The sequence below is a fragment of the Nomascus leucogenys genome, chromosome 15 (assembly GCF_006542625.1).
Source record: "Nomascus leucogenys isolate Asia chromosome 15, Asia_NLE_v1, whole genome shotgun sequence".
NCBI lineage: Eukaryota > Metazoa > Chordata > Mammalia > Primates > Hylobatidae > Nomascus > Nomascus leucogenys.
In genome coordinates, this window is record NC_044395.1 from 26,070,741 (window position 1) to 26,094,313 (window position 23,573).

At 37.3% G+C, this 23,573-nt stretch overlaps 2 protein-coding genes across 2 annotated transcripts in view; one reads left to right on the forward strand and one right to left on the reverse strand.

Annotated features, from left to right (window-relative positions):
- Nucleotides 1–23,573, reverse strand: part of DDX10 (DEAD-box helicase 10) — a 277,384-nt gene that overhangs the window by 116,107 nt on the left and 137,704 nt on the right. The window lies entirely within an intron of this gene.
- LOC100599727 (cytochrome c-like) lies at nt 3,278–3,595 on the forward strand. The gene has a single exon (XM_012496008.1). The coding sequence runs from the start codon at nt 3,278–3,280 to the stop codon at nt 3,593–3,595; it is 318 nt and encodes a 105-aa protein (XP_012351462.1).

Sequence of the window (23,573 nt, forward strand, 5' to 3'; positions counted from 1 at the left end):
AACACAGAGGCCTACAGATGACTGCCTACATTTCCTATCAAAGTTACTCGTTTGTCAAGGCTTGATTAGTCCTGATTATATTAAGACACAAACTACCAGTAAATGTTCATCTTTTTTCTGTGTGATTAATAAGGCCATGCACTACTATTTTCCTTGTAGTTTATAAATTGCAATTCTAGTCTATGTGATGAAAATGGTTAATGAATACAATGATATATTGAGCAACAATGACAACTATTTACTGTGAAATTTCCATGATTCATTTTTAAGTGATCTTAACAGGTGAACATGAATGAGAACGGATGATTATGTCTTGCTTGTTTCTTCCCCACCCCAGACCAATACTACATAGATATGCAGTGATCTCGGTTTTGTTCAAACTTCCTTCTGGTTAAGGAGGACCATAAGGCAAAACCTCTATTGATACTGCCAATACAAACATTCTATACAATGTTTTTGATTGCTACATTCCTCCTTCAGGATTTCTGATGCCTCCTTCAGGTTTAACTTGCAATACTTTTCAGAAATTGCTTTTTAACCTAACGAACTCTTCCCAAGCATGTGTACCTGTCACCTTAATTAAATATCTTAAGAAAAACAACTTTCAAATATATCCCCTATACAGTTTCTATTCCCCTCCACTATTTCTCTCATTTTCCAGATATACATTCCCCCAAACCCTCATTCCAATGCCTACAACATATTTACCTTCCTTTCCTCAATTTCTTTTTAGAATTAACATAAGTTTCTTAATTTTAAAACGCCTCTTTATAGCATTTTGGCCTAATAGTTATTTAAATCTTTCACTGTGCCTGCAATTAGTCTAGATAACATGTAAATTTCTGTTCTTCACCCAAGCCCTGACTTTCTTTTCATGCCATTTTCCTTACTTAAGCCTCATTCCCAACCAAGTTTCATGATCATGTTCATTTATTTATTGTCTTAAATGATTCCTTCTACCTCTTTGAACATTTATTGTGTTACAATAGTTAAGGGAAAATCCCATAATTCCCTATTTACTACCTTAGGACATTTTCCTTGGTTTGTTTAAATTGTTCAGGCCATTTACTGTTCTGCTGGCTGGGAAATACGTATTTGCTCTACACCATGACCCTCGAAAAAAAACAAAGCCACTATAGTGACAAAAATCTCAGTTATTTCCTGCTGTTTAACAAAATTATGAAACCACTCATATTTTGCTGTAGGAATCCAATTTTTAATCTGCTACTTTTAATAAATATTTCTATATTAGGAAGCAAGCAGCTGGAAGCAATTTAGAGAAACGGTGCCTGATACATTTTTCCCTCTCTTTTTAGATTTCCAAAAAAATGACAGTATTGATTTCATTTTTAACTCGTGTCCAAATTGGCTATATCAATTTCTCATCTCTCACAGCTTTTGGAATTCTTCTAGAACTCAGAAATTTTATATGCTACATAGCAAAAAAATAAAAATAAAAAAAGCAGTAACATTAAAAGGAAAGATAACTTGTGTCACATGGTCATTTGGCTAACAGGGTTAAGGGAAACTGACCACATAGGGGAGGCAACAAGGTGATAATGAACAAAGTTAAAAGTCCCAGGACAGGTGCAGTGGCTCATGCCTGTAATCCCAGCACTTTGCAAGGCCAAGGCAGGTGGATTGCTTGAGGTCAGGAGTTCGAGACCAGCCTGGCCAACATAGTGAAACCCCATCTCTACTAAAGACACAAAAATTAGCCACGCGTGGTGGTGAGCACCTGCAATCCCAGCTACTGGGGAGGCTGAGGCAGGAGAATCGCTTGAACCTGGGAGGCAGAGGTTGCAGTGAGCCAAGATTGTGCCATTGCACTCCAGCCTGGGACACAGAGCAAGACTCTGTTTCAAAAAAAAGTCCTGGGACAGAAATCACGTAACTATTTCAAACAATATGACACTATGATATACTTCTCTTAGGGGAGCGTCTCAGCTATCTACACCTCTATTACCTTCCTTCCAAGTGACACCAGAGACTCAGCAAGAATGTGCCAGTAGCTAGATTTAATCAGAATTTGTTTGAACAAAATGGGAGAGCATCAAAATAACATTCAAGATGTTTCATTGTACATTTGACTGAGAATTCCACAGTTGGCTCCAATACCTATAAGAAAAGCAAATTACGTAACAGTCTGGTTAGTGCGGCTTAAAGCAGAGTTTCTGTAAATTCATTCATGACTAAAGTCTAAACAAACAAATGCCATATAACACTAGCTATTCAGTGAACCACCAATTTTTACAAGCATACAAAAACACACGCAGGCATGTGCATGGAGAGAGAATCTCTCTATGATTTAAAGCCTTCACAAAGAACTACAATAATGGAAGAAAGATATATGCTAAATTCAAACTGGGTTTGGTACCTGGTTACCATTTTTTGTACCATTTTTGACACAGTATTTTAAGACATTTAAGAGATGTTAAAGCTGTCCTCTTGGCTGCCCAAGAGGAGATCACTGTTACATCTGACATTTTTCTGTAATGGCTTACATTATTAATTCCCAATACATACATGGGCTGTATGTTAACAGAAAGTGAAACAAACATCACCACCACAACTAAGCTATGTTTACAACTACCATGTGCAGTAAAGTTTCCAAGTTCTACCTTGTATATAAATATTAGCTAAGCAGAAAGTACCAAATGAAAAGTCAAAGGCTAGCCTATGTGTACTATGTTTCAACAAAATGTGCCAGGATGATGTCCAATATTATTCAAAACTGGATATTCTGACACATACCATTTGTAAAACTGTGGTGTGCAAAGCCATATATAGTGGTGATTTAAAAAAAAATACTGGAATTATTACAGAACTTGGAAGGGTAAAAGGACCCTCCAGGATCACCTAGAGAAACATCACCTATTCACTCCCAAAGTCAAGAGAGAATTTTGAGATCACATAGACAGTATCAGCAAAGTCAGGGCTAGAACTCCAAACCCTACAAAAACCTAGTCTGTGCTCCTACCTTGACACCGTTATCTATCTTATATTTCATCTTAGCCAAATGGCCAAGAAGCAATATATAATAGTATCTCCAATGGAAACATCTTAGCGCTAGACCTTCCTCTGTGAATCATAGTTTTCCTAAGCAATGCTGAGAGACCTCATCAAATGCGAAGAGTGGATTGACAGCCAATGTTCTCTTTAAAATGAATAGAATCCTTGAAGGAATTCATCTTTAAAAGTGTAATTTTCAAAAGAGCAGGACATCCAGCTTCAGAGAGGGAACCTTTGTAGCGCCAGTGACGGAAGAGATTTAAATATGGGTGTTGTTGAGAAAGGCAAGAAGATTTTTGTTCAGAAGTGTGCCCAGTGCCACACAATGGAAAAGGGAGGCCAGCACAAGACTGGGCCTAATCTCCATAGTCTCTACAGGCAGGAGACAGGTGAGGCCGTTGGATACTCTTACACAGACACCAATAAGAACAAAGGCATCACCTGGGGAAAGAAAACACTGATGCACTATTTGGAGACTCCCAAGAAGAACATCCCTGGAACAAAAATGATCTTTGATGGCATTAAGAAGAAGGCAGAAAGGGCGGACTTGATAGCTAATCTCAAAAACGCTACTCATCAGTAATAACTGGCCACTGCCTTATTTATTACAAAACAGAAATGTCTCGTGACTTTATGTGTACCATAATTTAATAGATCTCATATACCAGAATTCAGATCATCAATGAATGACAGAATATTTTGTTGGGCAGTCCTGATTTTAAAACTAAGACTGGCTTGTGGTTAAATGAATATGTTTTTTTTTTTTAATTTTAATAGTAATTCCAATTCAGTAAATGCTAACGCTGTTTACCTCTTCTAAAAATATGATTCGATTTCATCAGCTTTTCACAAAGATGGTGAATGCCATCTTAAAACTTAATGGAAATTGGTTTTATATTTAGATTTATATAACTGGTTATGTGAATATATTGAAATACTGGTGAAATTCCTTCACACTGTCTCAGAACCAAGCAAGATTCATCCGTGTTTCATGTTCACTTGCCTCTTAAAGGCAAGAGTTGAAGATAAGGTAGCAATGTCTACTTTATATTTTTGGCCTTAACTATGCCAATCTAATTAGATTCCTATCTAAAATGGTTGCTTTTACTCATTGAAAGGCATTTTAGGGTGGTTTATATGTAATATCAAATAAATATTATTTAACACTTCTCACATTTTTTTAAAAAGTGCTTTCTTTTGTTCATAAAAGGACCATAGAAATGACTAAATTTGACCTCTAATTTCTTCTCTCTCAAAAGTAGACCAACTGACAGAAAGAAAAAAAAAACTCTATACCTCAATGCTCTGCACTGCTTTATAATTTCCATCTGCCCCCATTAGCACTTAATCATTTTAAAAAGTTTGACAGCCATTTAAAGTTGTTAGCAGATTTTTACTTATTAGTTTTTCTATCTCCTACCTTAGAATGAGTCCCTGCTAGTTCGTTAGTAAATCATCACACTAAAATGCAGTATTTTCAGAAATACAAACTTCACTAAAAACAACTGTAAAACAATTCCCAAATAATTTTAACAAAATTTTTACTAGTCCCCAAACTCCATGCTACATAATCAACTTTTTAAAAATCATTCTCCTTCCTACTATCCCAGCGAGACTAGAAAATTTAAGACCTATCGATATGCTTGAAATCCTTCCCCTAAAAGCAAATTTATGTTAAGATTCACCGCTGAATATCTTGAGATATTTGAGACTTATCATCTTCTATCCTCAGCCCTTTGTTGATGTTTCTCATGATACTTCTTACACTCTACTTGTATTTTTAAAATCTTCTTTTACTTCATCCCTCTGAAACACTCAACTCCCTGAGGGAATGAGCTTTGTCATACTCATCTTGTAATTCCTTGAGCAAGCACATACATCACGCTTAAACAAATCAATAATTATTTGTGGAACTAAGTTGAGCTTGGGCTAATCAAGATCAATTTTCTTTGAGAGTAACACTCAAAGACTCTGAAATGCATTCTACTGTTACTTATTCTGATATCAGTTTGCTTAAATAGCATAGAAATAAACATATTTCACATTTAACTTGACATTTATTTGTTGGGAAAACTGATTCACAGGCCCTAGGCAATAAAGCATGATGGGAGAAGCAGATCTGTCTGAAAACACCGGGAGTCACTGTGGGCAGCCTAGACCATGAGCTGGAACCACTCCCATCCTCTTTCCCAGCAAAAGAGGATGCAGCCATGCTCGACTTCTGACATGACCATGGCTTCCTCCCTCAGCAAGGCAGACCCAACTTCTCATGAACCTCAAAGTCTCCACGTGCCTGACAGCTTAATTTCTGAGATGAGTGCAGGCATCCACAGCTATAATGTCTGGTTCCCTAGTAGTTTGTATGATTACACACTGATACATTTGACCGACCACTTATTCTAAAAGAAGGGAGAATAATAAGGGAAGGGATATCTCAAGTGGAATGAAAATCTATGCTGTGTCTAGCAGATTGGCAAAACTCTGGGAACCTCCTATGTGGAATAAGAGGGAGACAGAGAAATCAATTCCTTCCCCTACCTGATCCTGGCTTTGTAAATATTCTCTTTTCCCAACAAAGTGTATTCCTTAATCCATGCCATATGTCATTGTGGAATTTCTCTGGATCTCTGATGACAAGTGCCAATCCAGATGGGACCTACCTGACAAATCTAAACCTTTCAGAGTTTAGTGAACAGTAGTTAATAACAGACACCATGTGCCAAACACCATGCTAGATGTTTTATATTTCATTTACTCAGCACAACCACCCTTTGAGGAACTGCCAGCATTTTACAGATGATGAAATAATTATTCAGCTAAAAAGGTCAGAAGCATGCTCTAAACTCAGGTTTATCAAACATCAAAATTTATCTTCTTGAGCTTTGAAGCTGTACTCTTCTCAGGCCTCCACAATTCCACTGATTGAAATAAACTTTAGGAACATTGCTTGTAGGAAGATTAAGTCTACTCTCTAAATGTTGGACCCTACAATCTCCCTCAGAAGTAGGCATATGGGGCTGGGCGCAGTGGCTCACGCTTGTAATCCCAGCACTTTGGGAGGCCGAGGCGGGTGGATCACCTGAGGTCAGGAGTTCGAGACCAGTCTGACCAACATGGTGAAACCTCATCTCTACTAAAAATACAAAGATTAGCTGGGTGTGGTGGTGGGCGCCTGTAATCCCAGCTACTTGGGAGGCTGAGGCAGGAGAATCACTTGAACCTGGGAGGCAGAGGTTACAGTGAGCTGAGATCATACCATTGCACTCCAGCCTGGGTGACAGAGCAAGACCCCATCTCAAAAAAAAAAAAACAAAAGAAAGAAACAGGCATATGGTTTCTATTTGAACAAACTCTTTGACAGAAAATTCACTAATTAAAACATGTTGTATTGGGATACCTATTCCTATCTTTCTTGTATATTTTAAAAATAATTATATCAATGGAAAACTACTGTTTTTACTTTTTTGAAAAAATGTGTCAAATTTATATTGGTCAAAATGCCAATCTAAATGTTTTCTTCAAGTTCTAATATTACCCTCAAGAGGGCTATGCTGGTACTGAAAGTAAAGACAAATTGCATTTTCTTCTGTTACTCTAGGGAAAAGACAATAGTAATTACAGGTAGAGGTAAAATAAAGCTGGGGGGAATAAACAGGAAAGGTAATAAGAGTTCTGTGACAAGCTTCAGTGATAACTCTGGGCCAAAAGATAGCATGTATAGAACAAAACAGACATGGAAAAGGACAGCTGTACAGAGCTAAGACAGTTACAGTGATTAAAGAGAGACAATTTGAAAACAAAGTCACAAGAAAGGAAGGAACAAGGAGGAGCAAAAACTCTGTGAAAACAATCTCCTCTCAAGTGTTGCAAAAACATTGCACCATACTGCCAAGTCACTTTCCCCACCAACAGAACCCCAAACCATCAACTTTAAGTTGGGAAAATAGAATAATTACACCAACAATGGTAAACTTTGAGAATTTCTTAAACAGATACTAACAAGATGCAAAATAATTGCCATCCATCTCCCAAATATATTCTCTAGTACACCAAAAGAATGTCTGAGATACAAGACCAAAAGTGCTAAGTCCCCCCAGAAAAGGGCACATTGGAACATAAAATCAATCTTTGGCATTCAGTGTGGTCATTTCCAAGTTAGTATGTTATTCCTAACCAATACCGTTCACAGCATATTCTAGACTGTTTCTTCTCCAAGCACTTTGGTTATTTGCACCGTACAATAATTTAAAGGATTCAGTTGACTCACTAATAAATGAAACATTAAATAACTTAATGATGATACTAATATAAGATTTTCTTCAACTAATTTTGAACACATTCAGCTTCAATCAAATGAACAGGATGAGTTGACTAAAATTTTCTATTAAATGCAATTAATACTCTACCATTCTATTAAGACTCCTGGAGTTATGTTATGAAACTCACCCATAATTTGCCTAATTCCAAATCTAAGATGCTAAATGTCAAAACTTCCTATAAAAAGACCACAAACTGCCAAAGAATAGCCTGATCACAATAGTTACTATGGTCAGCTATCTGAGAACCTCCAGGAAGCCTCATTTGACTAACGCACACTATATAGTTAATTTTCAGCCTGCTTTGGAATGAGCCTCACATTTTAGGAATAATGAATAAACTGTCTCTCACTGTTCTGTCACTAGAAAAGACCTTCACCTTGATAATGGGGTTGAAATTAAGCTCTACCTTACTCAGAAGCATGCATGTCCATTGGCGAGAGCACGGAACACTGACAGGAGGAAATAGGAATGTGTGTGAATATCTAATCAGTTTCCACAGAGTTGCTTTCCCTGAGCTATATCATGGCATTGTTTCTTCAGTTTATTTTAAAGACAGGTATTAAAACACTGCTGTATAAAATTCACTATTTTGTGTTTCATACGACAGTTGTTGAAATAAGAAAAGCTGGGCTTCTCCAAAGTAGCAGAATGTTGTCTCCTTATAGACAAGGTGTTCTTTTTGTTTTCACAGTCAAGACTTCAAAGGCAAATGCCTGATCCACATTTAAGAACTATGTAAAACCTTGTATGAGCTGCATATTAAGTTTCCCATCAGTCATTCCTATTCTATCTGTACTTTGCATGCCCTCCTGTTTTCTATTTTAATACATTTAAAAGCACTTTATAAGCTACTTCAAATTTCTTGTAGGATTAGGAGGGATAAAATAAGAACTACAAAGAATAAAGGAAGCTCGGCCATTTATTCAACAAACACTGGCTATCTACTATACTCTAAGTACCATTCTAGGCACCTGGGGTACAGTAGAGTTTGCATTCTAGTGAGGAGACAGACAAGCATGCACATATGTCAAGGAGCTTTTAAGTGTTAGAGACAAAGATGAGTAAGGGGCTAGGGAGTAACTGGGCAGAAGGTAACAATTTTAGAAAAATAGGGAAGGCCTTTCTAAAGAAGGTGCAAAGATCTAAAAGAAAAGAAAGAGGAACTCATGCAATGATCTAGATAAAGAGTTATAGGTGAAGAAAACAGTAGTGCAAAGGCGCATAAATGGAAATGAGTTTGTTGTTTTCAAGAAACAAAAAATTCAGGATGACTGGACTAGAGTGAGCAGGGTGGAAGGCAATAAGAGGAAAAGCCACACAAGAAGATTCTGGATTATGTAAGGCCTCATAGGACAGAGTCAGGAGGTAGATTTCACCCTGAATATGAAAGAAAGAATACAGCAAGTCCTCACTTAACACTGTTTATGTTGATAAATTCCTGGAAACTGCAAATTTAAGTCAAACAACTACTATATAACAAAACCAATTTTGCCATAGGCTAATTGATACAAACAGGAGTTCAGTACCTAAGGCATAAAGAACGCCATTTTTCTTAAAGTCAAAGTTTCCAGTAACCCATTTATGACGTTAAGTGAGGACTTTACTGTACAAGTTTTAACCGAGATACATGACATAATCTTGTTTACTTTGGAAGGTGGGGGTTGCCTGCTATGAAGATTTAATAGGAGCAAGGAAAGTGAAAAAGAAAAACAACTAGAAGGTTATTTTATTGGTCAGGCGTGGTGGCTCACGCCTGTAATCCTAGCACTTTGGGAGGCCAACGAGGGCAGATCACCTGAGGTCAGGAGTTCAAGAACAGCCTGGCCAAAATGGCGAAACTCTGTCTCTACTAAAAAATACAAAAATTAGCCAGGCCTGGTGGTGGGCGCCTGTAATCTCCACTACTTGGGAAGCTGAGGCAGGAGAATCACTTGAACCTGGGAGGCAGAGGTTGCAGTGAGCCAAGATTATGCCACTGTACTCCAGCCTGGGCGACAGAGCGAGACTCCCTCTCAAAAAAAAAAAAAAAAAAAAAAAGTTATTTTTATTGGTCAACACACAAGATAGAGGGTTTGAATTAGGGCAGTAAGTGAACAATGTGGTAGAGTCTGGATATATTTTGAAGTACACAAGACTCCTTAAAAGCGTAGATCTGGGAGTTAAAAGATTTAGAGAAAACTCACGGGTTCTTGGTCTGAGTCCGGAGTGACTGAATAAATGGTATTAAACATCCAAGAGATATTAAACAACTAGTTAAAAGAAGTTTACAGTAGTAGAACAGGCTCAGGACATATATTTGGATTCATTAGCATATGTGTTTTAAAGAAAAGGTCTTACTAAATTTGCCTAGGGAGCATACATAGATGGAGATTAGAACATAAGGCAAAGCCTTGGGGGTATTCCCCCATCATTTAAAGATGGGAAGAGGAGGAGGAACCAGCAAAGACAACCAAGAAAGAAAAACCAGTGAAAGCTGGAACAAATCCAGGAAAAATATCGTGTGCCAAAAGCTAAGGGAAAAGGGCAATTCCAAAAAACAACAAAAAAAAGTCGCTAGGATATTAAGATGCTGATCCTTGAGTTTAGCAAAATGGGAACTGTTCCAGACCATAGCAAGCAAAGTTTCAGCAGACTGTCAGGGACAAAAACCTGACCTGAATAGATTCAAAAGAAAACTTAAGGTGAGGCAGTGAAAACTGTTTTAAGTTACTCATTCCAGGAATTCTCTTCCTCATCCTCTGACTTTCATGATGAAGGTCCAGATTTCAATCTAGTGTTACTGAGTCTAAAATTTAGCTATATAATGCGTTACTTTAATACACTAGAATGAATATCTAGTCATCAATTTTTATATTTTCCAGAAAATTAAGGATTATAAAGAATTCTTATCACTGTGTTTTTTAGAAAAAAAAAATCAAAAGGAATCCAAAAGCATTTTAATAAGGGTTCTCTGAATAGAATGTTATATATCCATTCATACAGTGGGACACATGATAGCATTAACTTTAGGCTCTTAATTATGACATTATAGAAGTATACAGTTGACCCTTGAACAATATGGTTTTGACCTTTGAGGGTCCACTTATACACAGATTGTTTCCAACCAAATCATACGGAATCTGCACGATGTGAAACCTGTGTATACAGAAGGTCAACCTTTCACTTACATCAGTTTCTCAGCGCTGACTGGACTGTGGAACTTGAGTGTGCACAGATTTGGAACCAACCCCCTGCATATGCCAAGGGATGACTGTATTTACTCACTTGACAGCTTTCTCTAGTATTGATAATTTAAAAAAAAAAAAAGGGCCACAAATCATAATATCATGTCTGCTCTGTAACTTACAATGTGTTGGGGAAAGGAGTATGTTTGTATACATAGGGAAAAAAGACCCATAAGTATATAAACCAAAAGGTAATGTTACATCAAAGTATATGACAGGAATATGCTTGATTTTTGTTTTCTTTGTTATGTATTTATTTTTCAAATTTTCAGCAGAAGAGTAAATGAATGGCAACATTTACTATTCATAATAAAGTAAGATTTTCTGATAAAAATTTTAAAATAAAGAATATTCCTACTTATACTTCCAGATTAGTTCTAATGCCGATAACACAAGTCTTTCCTGATTCTGCTTTTCTGTCTCATCTCTAACAAGTTGGGCAATGAGCCCTCATCCATGCTCCCAGAGACTAGATCATTAAACTGTCAGTTTCTTAGGATTTATAATTCACTAGATTATTTAATCAATGGCACTAAACATGGGTAAATTGTGGATATTCAGATAAATATTAGCTGATTTCACTTATTCCTATAACAAATATATTGATGTATTATAATCTTCCCCCAATGATCATTAACTTAATTACGAAGGATCATTTTTCTTTTTAAAGTGATATTTGAAGATAGAGTCATTCCAAAAGTTTGAGAGGTTTTTTTTGTTACTCTAAGATTCAAGATTTTAAGCTCAAGATTGTATGAAGCAGGAAATCTCTGATGCTATATTAGTTTTTATACAAAGCATTTTACATTTTTATTGCATTCAGTCTCCTACAGTAATCCGTGATGTATAAAAAAGGTACAGATAGTGGTATGATGGCTTGTCATCCAAAACTGCTGGAGATCAGAGCTGAGAGTGAATTCCCTACACCTGGGGCTTATTATGTTGTAAAGCTATAAAATAATAATCAGATTTGATTTAGGACCTAAAGCAAAAATCAACATTTCACAGATTATGTTAATTAAAAATGAAAGAAAACGGCATGGTTACAAATAGAGACTGAAAAAGGGGAAGAAAAATACACCCTTTAGACTGCAAATAATCTTTACATAAAAAACTAAAACTAGACAAGGCCATGTTTCATTTACAATACAAAGACCTACCATCTCTTAGTCTATGTCTATCCCATCTGAGTAGCTAGAGAAATGTAACCTTTCTGGAATACATATTACTCTATACTTCCTGATAAAGCTTTGGGTGGAAGGTAAAGGATAGGGAGAAGGAGACAAAAAAAATTCCAGAATAAAATAAACCCTTACGGTGGATTGCCCAAAGTGACACCACCAGAAATCTCCAAGTCAACAAATAAACATAAAAACAGTTTAAGTTCAGAATTTCAGAAAACTCTGACAAGAAATAATAAGTAACACTCTAATATATTTAAACATTATAAACAAACATATACATATCAATGAAACAGAAAGACCAAAAACAGACCCAAAATACATAAGGTTTTCAGATAAAGGTGACAGGTTAAATCAGCAGAAAAGATTGACTAATGAGCAATATTGGAATAATTGGGTAGTTATATAGAAAAAAATAAAGCTGGATCCACACTTCACATCTTACAACAGAATTCCAAATGAATCAAAAGCTTAGATGCAAAATATTAAACCATAAAAGTACTAGAATTCTCCCAGGGTTTATTCTTTTATAACATTAGAGTAGTGAAGGCCCTGTTCAACTTTAACATGAAATTTAGAACTCATAAAAGACAAAATTGGCAAATTCACCAATATAAAAGGTTTAAAAATATGACCCAAAACAAATGACAATCTGAAAAACAAAAGACAAACAAAACAAAATCAAGTTATTTGCATGTCATCAGATTGGAAGCAAAAGATAAATTTTCCCAATAGAGACAGCGAATAAAAAGAGTAAGAAAATTAAGATCATCAGCCCAATTGGACAGTTCCCAGAAGAGCCAACATAAACAGCTCACTCATAAAATAAGACATGTAAAGGTAAACTTCACTAAGATATGAATTCCTTCCTAACCAGCAAAGATAAAGTATTTGAAAAGATGCTGTGTTTGGAGAAAAAGTGGCATCAGATATTATGAGTAGAAATGTGAGTTAGTGCAATTTACAATATCTACTGAAATTCAAAATTTACGTACCCTTTGACAGTTATTTCACTTCTAGGAATTTATTCTATAGGTATTTTTCTTAAAGAAATATGTGCTCTTAAATTTTTTCAGCATCAGAAAGAAAGTACAAATAGTATTTGTTTCTGTTTTCAAAAACATAAATCATGAATTCTGTACCAATTTAGGAACAACTTGGTACAAATCTGTTCATAAAAGTAAATGTTTGTGGCTTTTTTTTTTTTTAGACGGAGTCACTCTGTCATCCAGGCTGGAGTGCAGTGGCACGATCTCTGCTCACTGCAACCTCCGCCTACTGGGTTCAAGAGATTCCCCTGCCTCAGCCTCCTGAGTAGCTGGGATTACAGACATGTGCCACCATGCCCGGCTAATTAATGTATTTTCAGTAAAGACAGGGTTTTGCCATGTTGGCCAGGCTGGTCTCAAACTCTGGACTTCACGTGATCCACCCACCTCAGCCTCCCAAAGAGCTGGGATTACAGGCCTGAGCCACCACACCCAGCATTTTTTTAAGGCTTTTTTATTATTACAATTTCAGAAATCTCCATTTTACATCTTTTAGCACATGCTATAATCAATCAAGTCAACAGTTACAGAAGAACATATATAAGTTGATAAACAGTAATAGTATCTAAGAACTACAAAATTGCAATTCAGTGTTTACTACTATAGCTTAAATATATTTATAGATCAGTGCAGGCAGAGAGGTGACATATCTAATTGTTCGATCAGAAATCTATGAAATACTAATACTCTCCTTCAATTGTACATTTTTGAGAGATATAATACCATAAAACAAATTCAGAATGAAAAAAGTCAACTGAAAACAAAGGCAGTTAATTAACTGACTACATATATCAATTGTAGCAAGATTCACTGGTGCTGTGTGGCAAAAATTAAGCTTATCTCAAAGGCAGTGTATTCATGATTTGTTTAACAAATCCAAGAAGTTAACTAGATTTTCTAAAAATGTCTTAGTTATCGATTTTGTTGTCTATTCCACAAATAGCATTCAGTTTGCTGGGCAAAGTCTCTAACAACAGCTATATGGAAATTAATGAGCAGGCTGGTTGCAGGCTATCAAAGCAAAGTTATCAATACTTTTCCTAGAAGAAAATCAGGAACACAGTAACATGCTTAGATCTAACTAGTACCAGGATAAAAAAAAAAATTCAAGTGAACATTAACAAAAAAAGATCAAGATCTTCCACATAAGTATAACTGCAATACATATAACATAAATGTCTAACAATAATTAATGCCTATGTATCATGCCTAACTACTCAGCTTTCTTCCCCCCAATATTTATAATTAATTCCCCGTTCCTGTGTTTCCCTTTTATAATTGTCCTTTGATCTATTTGTCCCAACTAACCAAAATTCAATAGAATCACTTGTCATTTCTAGACTATTAAGCAGTGGGAAACTGGCAGGCAGTTAATGACAAAATATAATTGGACATAGAGCCACAGTCAGAGTTTGGAAGATTCTTTCCTACTCCCTGAAAAGGCAAGCATGTTGGGTGATCACTTTTAAACAAATCTGTCTAAGGTTATAACATTACGTTCAACAAGTTTTCTGATTTTTTTTTTGAGAAAAAGATAGTATACAAATAGTTACATTAAAAATAATATTTAAATTTAATTATGTGCTATATGCCAGATCACGGCAGAGGATGGTGAATAACTTTTTAATTTGTTTCCTTTTCAAAAATAAATCCTGAGAGATGGGAGTAAGATGAGAGAAAGTTCAGAGAGGAGGTATCACGAAGGCTGTTTTCCTGGAGTATCCTTCCTTACCTGTGCCCCATCATCCTTTTAGAAGTCTAGTTCAAGTTTCACCTACTTCATGAAGCCATTTTTTGCCCATTCCAATATGCTGACCTTGGACCAATTCCTACCATATAATTTAGCCCTTAACTTCACAGGTCTTGTCACATTTCCTAATTTTTATACATACCATTTATCTCCATAAGGTGACGACTGAATGTATATACAGCCAGAGCCAATACAGTCATCCCCAATATACACACACACTGTACTGGGTACACTGCTGAGTACAAAATGATGGTCAATATATACACACACAGTGTATCAAGTAGCCAGCTATGATTGATTCAACAGAATCTAGTGATCTCCTACAGAGATCACTAAGGAAGGCGAACAAAACAAACATCTCCCCTGGAGAGTTTATATTCCACTGGAGATAGACAAGGAAAAATGATAAGAATGTTAAAGTGCTATGAGAAAAAGTATATAGCAGAGTAAAGAAGAATGGCGATTGTGTGGTGTGTGTCTAGGGGAGGTGCGAAACGGGTTGGTGGTGAGTTTGGAAGATTCTTTCCTACTCACCGAAAAGGCAACATGCTGGGTGCTCACTTTTAAACAAATCTCTCTAAGGTTATAACATTATGTTCAATGAGTTTTCTGGGTTTTTCTGGAGAAAAAGATAGTTAAAATTCCCAGGATTTCTAGTTGTGCGTGTTTGTGTGCGCACACACGCACTTATCACTGACATGGGGGACTAATCCAAAGCAAACTACAGGTTCCATTGAAACATAAACATTTATACTTTGGATGAAGCTTGTCGATTTAATCCGGCACCCTCATTTTAGAAATGTGAACCCAATCAGTAGGTTGTAAATAAATTTCACACCACTGTCAACACTGTCACTACTTGTCAACCTCTCCCGGCATCTCTCTCTCTCACACACACCCTAGTCCTCCAAACCAAATTTATAATCTATAAATATAATTGGGTGCAGCATCTCCTATTCTTCTCCACATGGATTGTCATCACTGGTCTCATGAAACATAATAAGATCAAATAACACCTAATTAAAAAAAAAACCCAATAGGTTCAAAAGGAAGACTGTAAAAACTAATCATCTTTACCCGCCCCTCCCCTGGGGCCCAGAGTTCAGGCTAATATAATTTGCAAATTCCACTGCATTACAAATACAACAGATGTTTATCGATTAGGAAGGAAAACAAATAACCAGTCCTAACTATCTCCTTCTCCATGCCCATACAACTTTGAACACTTGTTATATTATATCTTGTAGTGAAATTGTCCATCTATTCAGATGAAATTCAGCCTTACTTAACTCATGCTCCCAAACAAGTACTTTCCACATGAAGAACACTCAAACATTTATGAATGACCTAAGAAACAATATATTCTGAGCTGCAAAAACCTCTAACAGTAACCATATATAAAAGAAGGGTTGCAGGATAATGTTGATGGTAGCTTTTTTAAACATCTTTATTACTGCTTCTTCAAAGTTCATTATTGGTGTATAAAAATCTATCAATTTTTGACATGCCTGCTATACCAAAGATGAGACTAAGCCAAAAAGGTAGAACATATAGATGCAAAAGAGATTTGTTACTTCATTTTTTGGATGACTACTATGTATGCCAAGCACCATACCAGACACTGCTACATAAGAACTGCTATCCAGTGGCTCATAATACTGTGGAAGATACCTGCATCAGAATGTGAGCTCCATGAAGGCAGACTTCATCACATCCGTGTCTCCAGCTCTTACATATAGCCTGGTATGAGCAGGCAGCTCAATATTTTCTGAATGAATCAAGCAAATTGAGAGACAGCTCCCCCAGACCCCACTCTTCCATTCTTATCTTCACCTTTATTGGTATTCACTCCTATCCTTTAATTTTGTTCCTTTCCTTCCCTTTCTTATCCAAAGACTATTCCACTGAAATTGGGAGTGTTTCACACTTACAGAAAGGCTTTACAGAGCATAGCTTGTTCTCTTTGTTTCCTGTTTTCACTATCAGGACACGTATGCTCAAAAAGTCAGCCAACACACAAGGAGGGAGGGGGCGAAGTCCCTAACACCACCTTCCCTTTATTACCTTATCATCCAAGCCAAACTACCTCTGAAAGTCTACCCAAAATGTCTCGCATTTTAACGTCTTATTCACCTCTCAATCCACTGCGATACGGTTTCTGATCCCCACTACTCCACTGAGTCAGTGCAATGGCCTACGAAATGTTTGAGTGAATGCATGAAGGACAATTGAAGCGGGTGTTAATGGTTATGTAAGAGCTTGTATTCTCCATTGTTTTAACAGATCGACCAATATATCACTCAAAGTTGCCCCAAATAATTATTTTAAGATCAGTGCTAGTAAAAACTAGCATTTCCTGAAAAAAAAAAAAAATTATTTTCCACTATTACAGTTAGAATGAAGTCAAAACCTTTGCCTTCCTTTTCAGTTTGGACATCAAGAATACTACAGACAAACTTCTAAATACTATGTTCAGTTATAAAAACTACATACATGCCCTAATTGCAAGCACATGGACGTTTTTTATGTGTGCATACATGCTTGCCCTTGCCTTCATATTCAATAAAATATATTTTCCCTATACCAGATTTTCACTTTTCACATTTTTGCCATTTTGTTACTTTTTTTTTTTTTTTTAAAGGTGGGCCACCTCAAATCCTTTGCTGCTGAGAGACATGAGCATGGCTGAAAGGATGGCTGGCTGGGTAGATGAGTAAATCTTTTTCAAAACGTAGCCTGTTGCTTTGCCAAATAGTACATTATCACCGGAATATCAAATGAAGATGGAAACAACCTTAAAGACTACTGATCACTTATTTTCTGATTTGCAAAACTGGATTTACATATTCCCATGACAGGAAATTTCACCCCTATTTCTACAATGTGGCTAAAGGATCTCAAAGGCCAACATCTTTACGGTACTTAAAATTGCTCTGATCTGGTAGCCCAAACTATGTCTAATCATCCTAAAAGTATTATTCTAATATAAACAAATCCATAAATAAATGTATAAAAGCATTACTATCATCCAATATTCCCCCCCACCCCCCAAAAAAATCAATCCTAATCTGCTCAGCATTTTTTGACTTAGAGGTCAAATTATACAGGTAGTCTACATATTACATTCTCAAAGTATCCCCCAAGACATGGTTTTCAACAATACTTACTGGAAAAAAAAAATTGTAAAAAAAACTCCGCACATTCCCATCGTTGAAACATTTCTCTTGCTATGCTTTCTCCTTCCCATTTTAACTAAGCATTTTGTAAAAATAGCCTTCCCCCCTCACTCACTCAAACTAATTAAAATTTCTTCTCATCACTCTATGAAATTAGCCTTTCACCATACTCAAATACATGCAGATACATCATAAGGCTATTTGTAATTGAAACTGTGTTACCTGACGTATCTACGGCTTCGCACTGTGCCTCAATGCTTCATCCATAAGGTTTTCAGAACACGACACTTTTCTAATTTACTTTTCACCTTGCCAGTAACTATGGATCCATCTCTTTTCCTTCATACTATTCCTACTGAAAACCTTGTATTTTGTATTTCAGAAGGTACTATTTCCAGCCTTCTCGTCCTACATTCTACTTTAGTAGAAGATATTTTTATATGACCTCACCTATCACCTACACAGATGACTCTCAAATCCCAAACACTCTCTAGTGTTCCAGACCCAGAAAAGTCCAGCTGGCTACCAAGCATTTTCACCCAGATGCCTAGAAGGCGTGTCAACCTTACTAAAAAATGGAACACACTATCTTCTCCACAAATATCCTGATATGATTTTTCTGTTCATCACAGTCTGCTACTTTCATTCACATATTTATTAGACATCTATCACATGTGAGGCATTGTCACCACATCTAGTCAATTCATTTTCTTATCTCTCAAAACTTCCCCTCACAACCCACCCCCCAACAACTGTCTCAAATCAATCCTTCCTAACCAATACAAAAAGAGTACTGCAGTACTGTCTAAACTGGTTTCTCTTCCTCTCGAGTCTCTCTCACCTGGCTTGACATTGCTACCAGTCACAGCTTAAAATATAAATTTGAACCCATAACATCCTTTCTTATGTTTGCCTGTCACTAAGCAATAAAACCCAAACTCTTCATGAGGTTTAACCTCAGCCTACCTTTTGCACTTCAATGACTTCCACTAAACTCTACATATCTTTAATTCTCAGGCTTAAGTCCAAAACTTAGGAGGCATGCTGGATTCCTCTCTTTCCCTCATCATCTATCTCTAATTCATTAGGAAATCCTATCAATTCTATCTCAGAAATATATTTCCGTTACATCCACAATATCCAGTACCCCAGTCCAAGCTATTCCTTGCCTAACCCTAGGACATCTGGTTCTCTTATCCACAACAGCAGCCAGGGTAAACGGACCAAGATAATACCTTTAACCTGTTCAGAATCCTCCAATGGCTCCCCAAATTAGAATAAAACACAAATTCCTTATCATAGGCATATAGCCTGACCACTGCTTACCTCTCCAACCTCACCTTGTACCACTCATCACTGTCTCCAATCTCTTCATATTGGCCTTCTATTGCTAGATCATACCAATTTCTCTCCCACTGTAAGGCCTTCACACAGTACCCCCTCTATTTAGAATTCTTCCCCACCTCTTAGATGGCTAGCTCCTCCCAAGTCTTCAGTTGGTTCCTTCTCAGTCTCCAGGCCTCAGATCTGATGCGCCCTCTGAAAGAGGCCTTTGCTGGCCACCACATTTAAAGGATCCTCCCCACCACAGTTTTCTTAGTTACAGCACACTGCTTATTTCCTTCACAGTGCTCACTGCACTGTGATTTACCTTATTTACTTACTTGTTTACTATTTGTGGGTCTGCAGCTAACATGGCCTTGATGAATACTGTATGGATTACTGTCATTCTCTGGATCTATAGCAGAGGGTCTGGCACATAATAAAAGCTCAATGTCGTTCACTACCTGAACGATTGTATGGATATCCTACATACCAAACAGAATATCATAAAGTTCGCCATACACACCACACTCTCATGTCTCTATCACAGTATCAAACATACTTCTAAGGGAAAAGATGTATCTGTTAAAGCCCCTTCCATCCCACTTTTTGCTGTTTTTATTGCTCTTAATAGAAAAGTTTAGGCCAGGCACAGTGGCTCACGCCCGTAATCCCAGCACTCTGGGAGGCCAAGGCGGGTGGATCACCTGAGGCCAGGAGTTCGAGACCAGCCTAGCCAACATGGAGAAACCCCGTCTCTACTAAAAATAAAAAAAAGTAGCCGGGCGTGGTGGCAGACGCCTGTAATTCCAGCTACTCGGGTGGCTGAAGCAGGAGAATTGCTTCAACCCAGGAGGCGTAGGTTGCAGTGAGCCGAGATTGTGCCATTGCACTCCAGCCTAGGGAACAAGAGTGAAACTCCGTCTCAAAAAAAAAAAAAAAAAAAAGGTTTAAAATGTGTAAACAATTTTTAGAAAGATTATGGTTTATTATAAAAACTTAACATTCAAAAAAGATCTGAGTATCAAGGTTTTTCTTCTTTCACTATTAAATAAGTACATTTATTTCAAGAATATAAGTAAATTTAACCCAGAAATCTTTAAAATTAAAGCATCTGTCAATTGTTGTTCATATTGGCATCAACAAAACAAGGATGTAGAAGCAAGACCCCAAGAAATTTGTTATCTCTGATTTTAACCTATATCCAAAATTAAAGATCACTCCCCTAGGTCGTTAAATTTGTGTTATCAACTCAGCAATGTAACACAAGGCATAGTATTAAGTAGGAGAAAAAATAAAAAATGAAAATGTTCAAAGGAAATAAGCTAATAGTCTTAACAAATTGAAGTTAAACTTATTGTGAAATCTAAAAATATAAGATGTTGCTAATAACATATAAATCTGAAAAGATAATTATCTTCTGTATATGCTTATTCTTTTATTGAGACTTTTATTCTAACCAGAAATTTATCTTTGTACCACTTGCTACTTTAAACAAAAGCAACTATATGAATAATTTTATGAAAATCTTAATGAATAGTGGTGAAGAAAGTTCTCACTTCCAGTGTGGAGGCTCAAACATATGTGGTTCTGCCTCATAGAGTGGCAGGGCACAGAAACTGCTTAGTCTCATGAGATAGACCTCATTCTTGGCATGTACACAGTCCAGTCAAAATAGCAGCCATGCTGCAACATACTGTTTAATCTAGTCCTGGCATGAACACCATATATAAGCAATAAAATATACCATTTGTAATCACTTCAGGTTTATTACCATCCATTTATTTCCATTGTGCCTGTGGGAGAATAACCCCGAGGTGATGCCCGGCCCCCAGGATCCTGCCTCCTTGTGCTAATGCCCTTGTGTAATCCCCTCACCCTCAGTGTGGGCAGCACTTATAACTATCTTCTAATAAATAGAATACGGTCGTGATGACTGGATGTCACTCCCATGATTAAGTAACATTATATGGAAAGGTGATTAATATACAATACCTCCTAAAGGGCCCTCTTCCATATTCCATCATATTGAAGATTAGGGCTTCAACATAAGAATTGGTGCAGGGGGACATTCAGTCCACAGAAGGTGGCCTCCAGCCAACAGCCAGCAAAAAGTGAAGCCTTCAGTCATACAGCTGTCAAAAAAAATGCATTCTGCCAATAATATGAATGAGCTTGAAAGTGGATTCTGCTCCAGCCAAGCTCCTAGATGAGAAAGCAAACCGGCCAACACTTAATTGCAGCCTTGTGAGACCCTGAGCAGAGGTCCCAGCTAAGCTGTGCCCAGACTTCTGATACAAAGAAAACAAGAGATAATAAACACGTGTTTTCAGTTGAAAATTTTGTGGCTACTTCTTTTGGAGAGTTGTTTTTTTTGTTTGTTTGTTTGTTTGTTTTGTTTTGTTTTGTTTTCAGACAGGGTCTCACTGTCACCCAGGCTGGAATGCAGTTGTGCAATTGGCTCACTGCATCCTCAACCTCCCAAGCTCAAGAGATCATCTCACCTCAGCCTCCCAAACTAACTGGGACCACATGCACACACCATCATACCTGGCAAATTTTTTTTATTGTTCTGTACAGATGGAGTTTCAATATGTTGACCAGGCTGACTGCAAGCCCCTATGCTCAAGCAATGAAGCAGTCCTCCCACCTCGGCCTCTCAAAGTGCTAGTATTACAGGCACCAGCCAACATGCCTGGCCTTGTAGTAACTTTTTATACAACAGGTTACTAGTAAGTTGACTTGTAACTGCTCTCTAGTTTGATGTGTTATTTCTTTGTTGGACTGATGTACAATGCCCTCAATAAATGCTTAGTGAATTAGCTACAAGAACCAGGTCTTTCTGAGCCACTTACTTACATTTCAAACATATAACAAAACAAGCAAAACTAAAAATAAGAGAGCAGCAAGAAATTGCCCTGGAAACAGGCCTAATCAGCAGTGCCTGACTATAAAAGGGATGAGAGAACCCAAAAGTGAGGAAATGTCAAAGGAATGGGATTGTTTCATGCAACCCTCATAGGATAGCAAAAAGAAAACAGTCCAGAGGCAACCAAAGGTACTCATTTCTAACACATGAGCATTTGCTTTTTCAGGTGCCTTTATCTACAGATTACTTTATAAACAATACATTAAAAAATGTATTCTGCTAAAAGTAGTATCTGAAACTTACTTATCTAAAAAAAGGACATAAAATTACACTTTAAGTATATTTTACATGAATTCAATAGATTAATTAGATTTATATATGTATGTCTCAGAGATATAATGAAGAAAAACAGCAATGATCTTTTTTTTTTTTGCTCTTGTTGCCCAGGCTAGAGCGCAATGGCACGATCTCGGCTCACTGCAACCTCTGCCTCCTGGGTTCAAGCAATTCTCCTGCCTGAGCCTCCAGAGTAGCTGGAATTACAAGCATGCGCCACCACGCCCAGCTAATTTTTTGTATTTTTAGTAGAGATGGGGTTTCTCCATGTTGGTCAGGCTGGTCTCAAACTCATGACCGCAGGTGATCCGCCCGCCTCGGCCTCTCAAAGTGCTGGGATTACAGGCGTAAGCCGCCGTGGCCGGCCTGAAAAACAAAGATTCTTAAAGGTTCCAAGGTTCTTTAAAAAAAAAAAAAAAAAAACTTGCTGCTAGGTAATATTATTCACCTGGGTGGAAACGACCCTGAGTAAGAAAGGTAGCAGAGAGCTTGCAATATTGAATCAAGTCTGATACATTGCAAGAATGCTGCTGGCAAAGAATCATTACTGTGAAAAGTAAGAAAAAAAGAAATTGTGAAATAAGCAGCCAAAAACAAAACAAAAGCTGCTGGAGACAGCATGTATCTATAATCGTAGAGTACACGGTCTGCAGGATACATTCAATTCCAATTGCCTTCTCTGGGAACTATGCTTTTTCCTTTTTCCTACATTGGATTTAGAAAATGGTGGCTGCAAACGTTTTGTGTTTTGTTTTGTGTTGTGTTGTGTTGTTTTGTTTTGTTTTGTTTTTTCTGAGACGGAGTCTCGCTCTGTCACCCAGGCTGGAGTGCAGCGGCGCGATCTCGGCTCACTGCAAGCTCCGCCTCCCGGGTTCATGCCATTCTCCTGCCTCAGCCTCTCCAAGTAGCTGGGACTACAGGCGCCCGCCACCGCGCCCGGCTAATTTTTTGTATTTTTAGTAGAGACGGGGTTTCACCATGGTCTCGATCTCCTGACCTCGTGATCCACCCGCCTCGGCCTCCCAAAGTGCTAGGATTACAAGCGTGAGCCACCGCGCCCAGCCTGCAAACATTTAGTTTTATAGATTGCTTGGACTAATAAGAGTTGTATCTACACCCAAGTCTGGGGGATTGGTATAATTAAATTTACTTTCCACATATAAAATTGGTTTTGGTCAAATCTACAAAGATAAATTCATGAAACAGATATCATGCATTAGGACATTCTCATTCAAAAATTCACTGTGTTAACAGCAGGGAGGGGGGATTTTCACCAAAGCACACATAGAAAAAAATAAGAGTACAAACCTGTCTTTTTCCATGCAATGGAAACA

What these genes read in the sequence shown, in the direction of transcription:
- LOC100599727 (XM_012496008.1), top strand. Translation starts at nt 3,278, where the DNA reads ATGGGTGTTGTTGAGAAAGGCAAGAAGATTTTTGTTCAGAAGTGTGCC.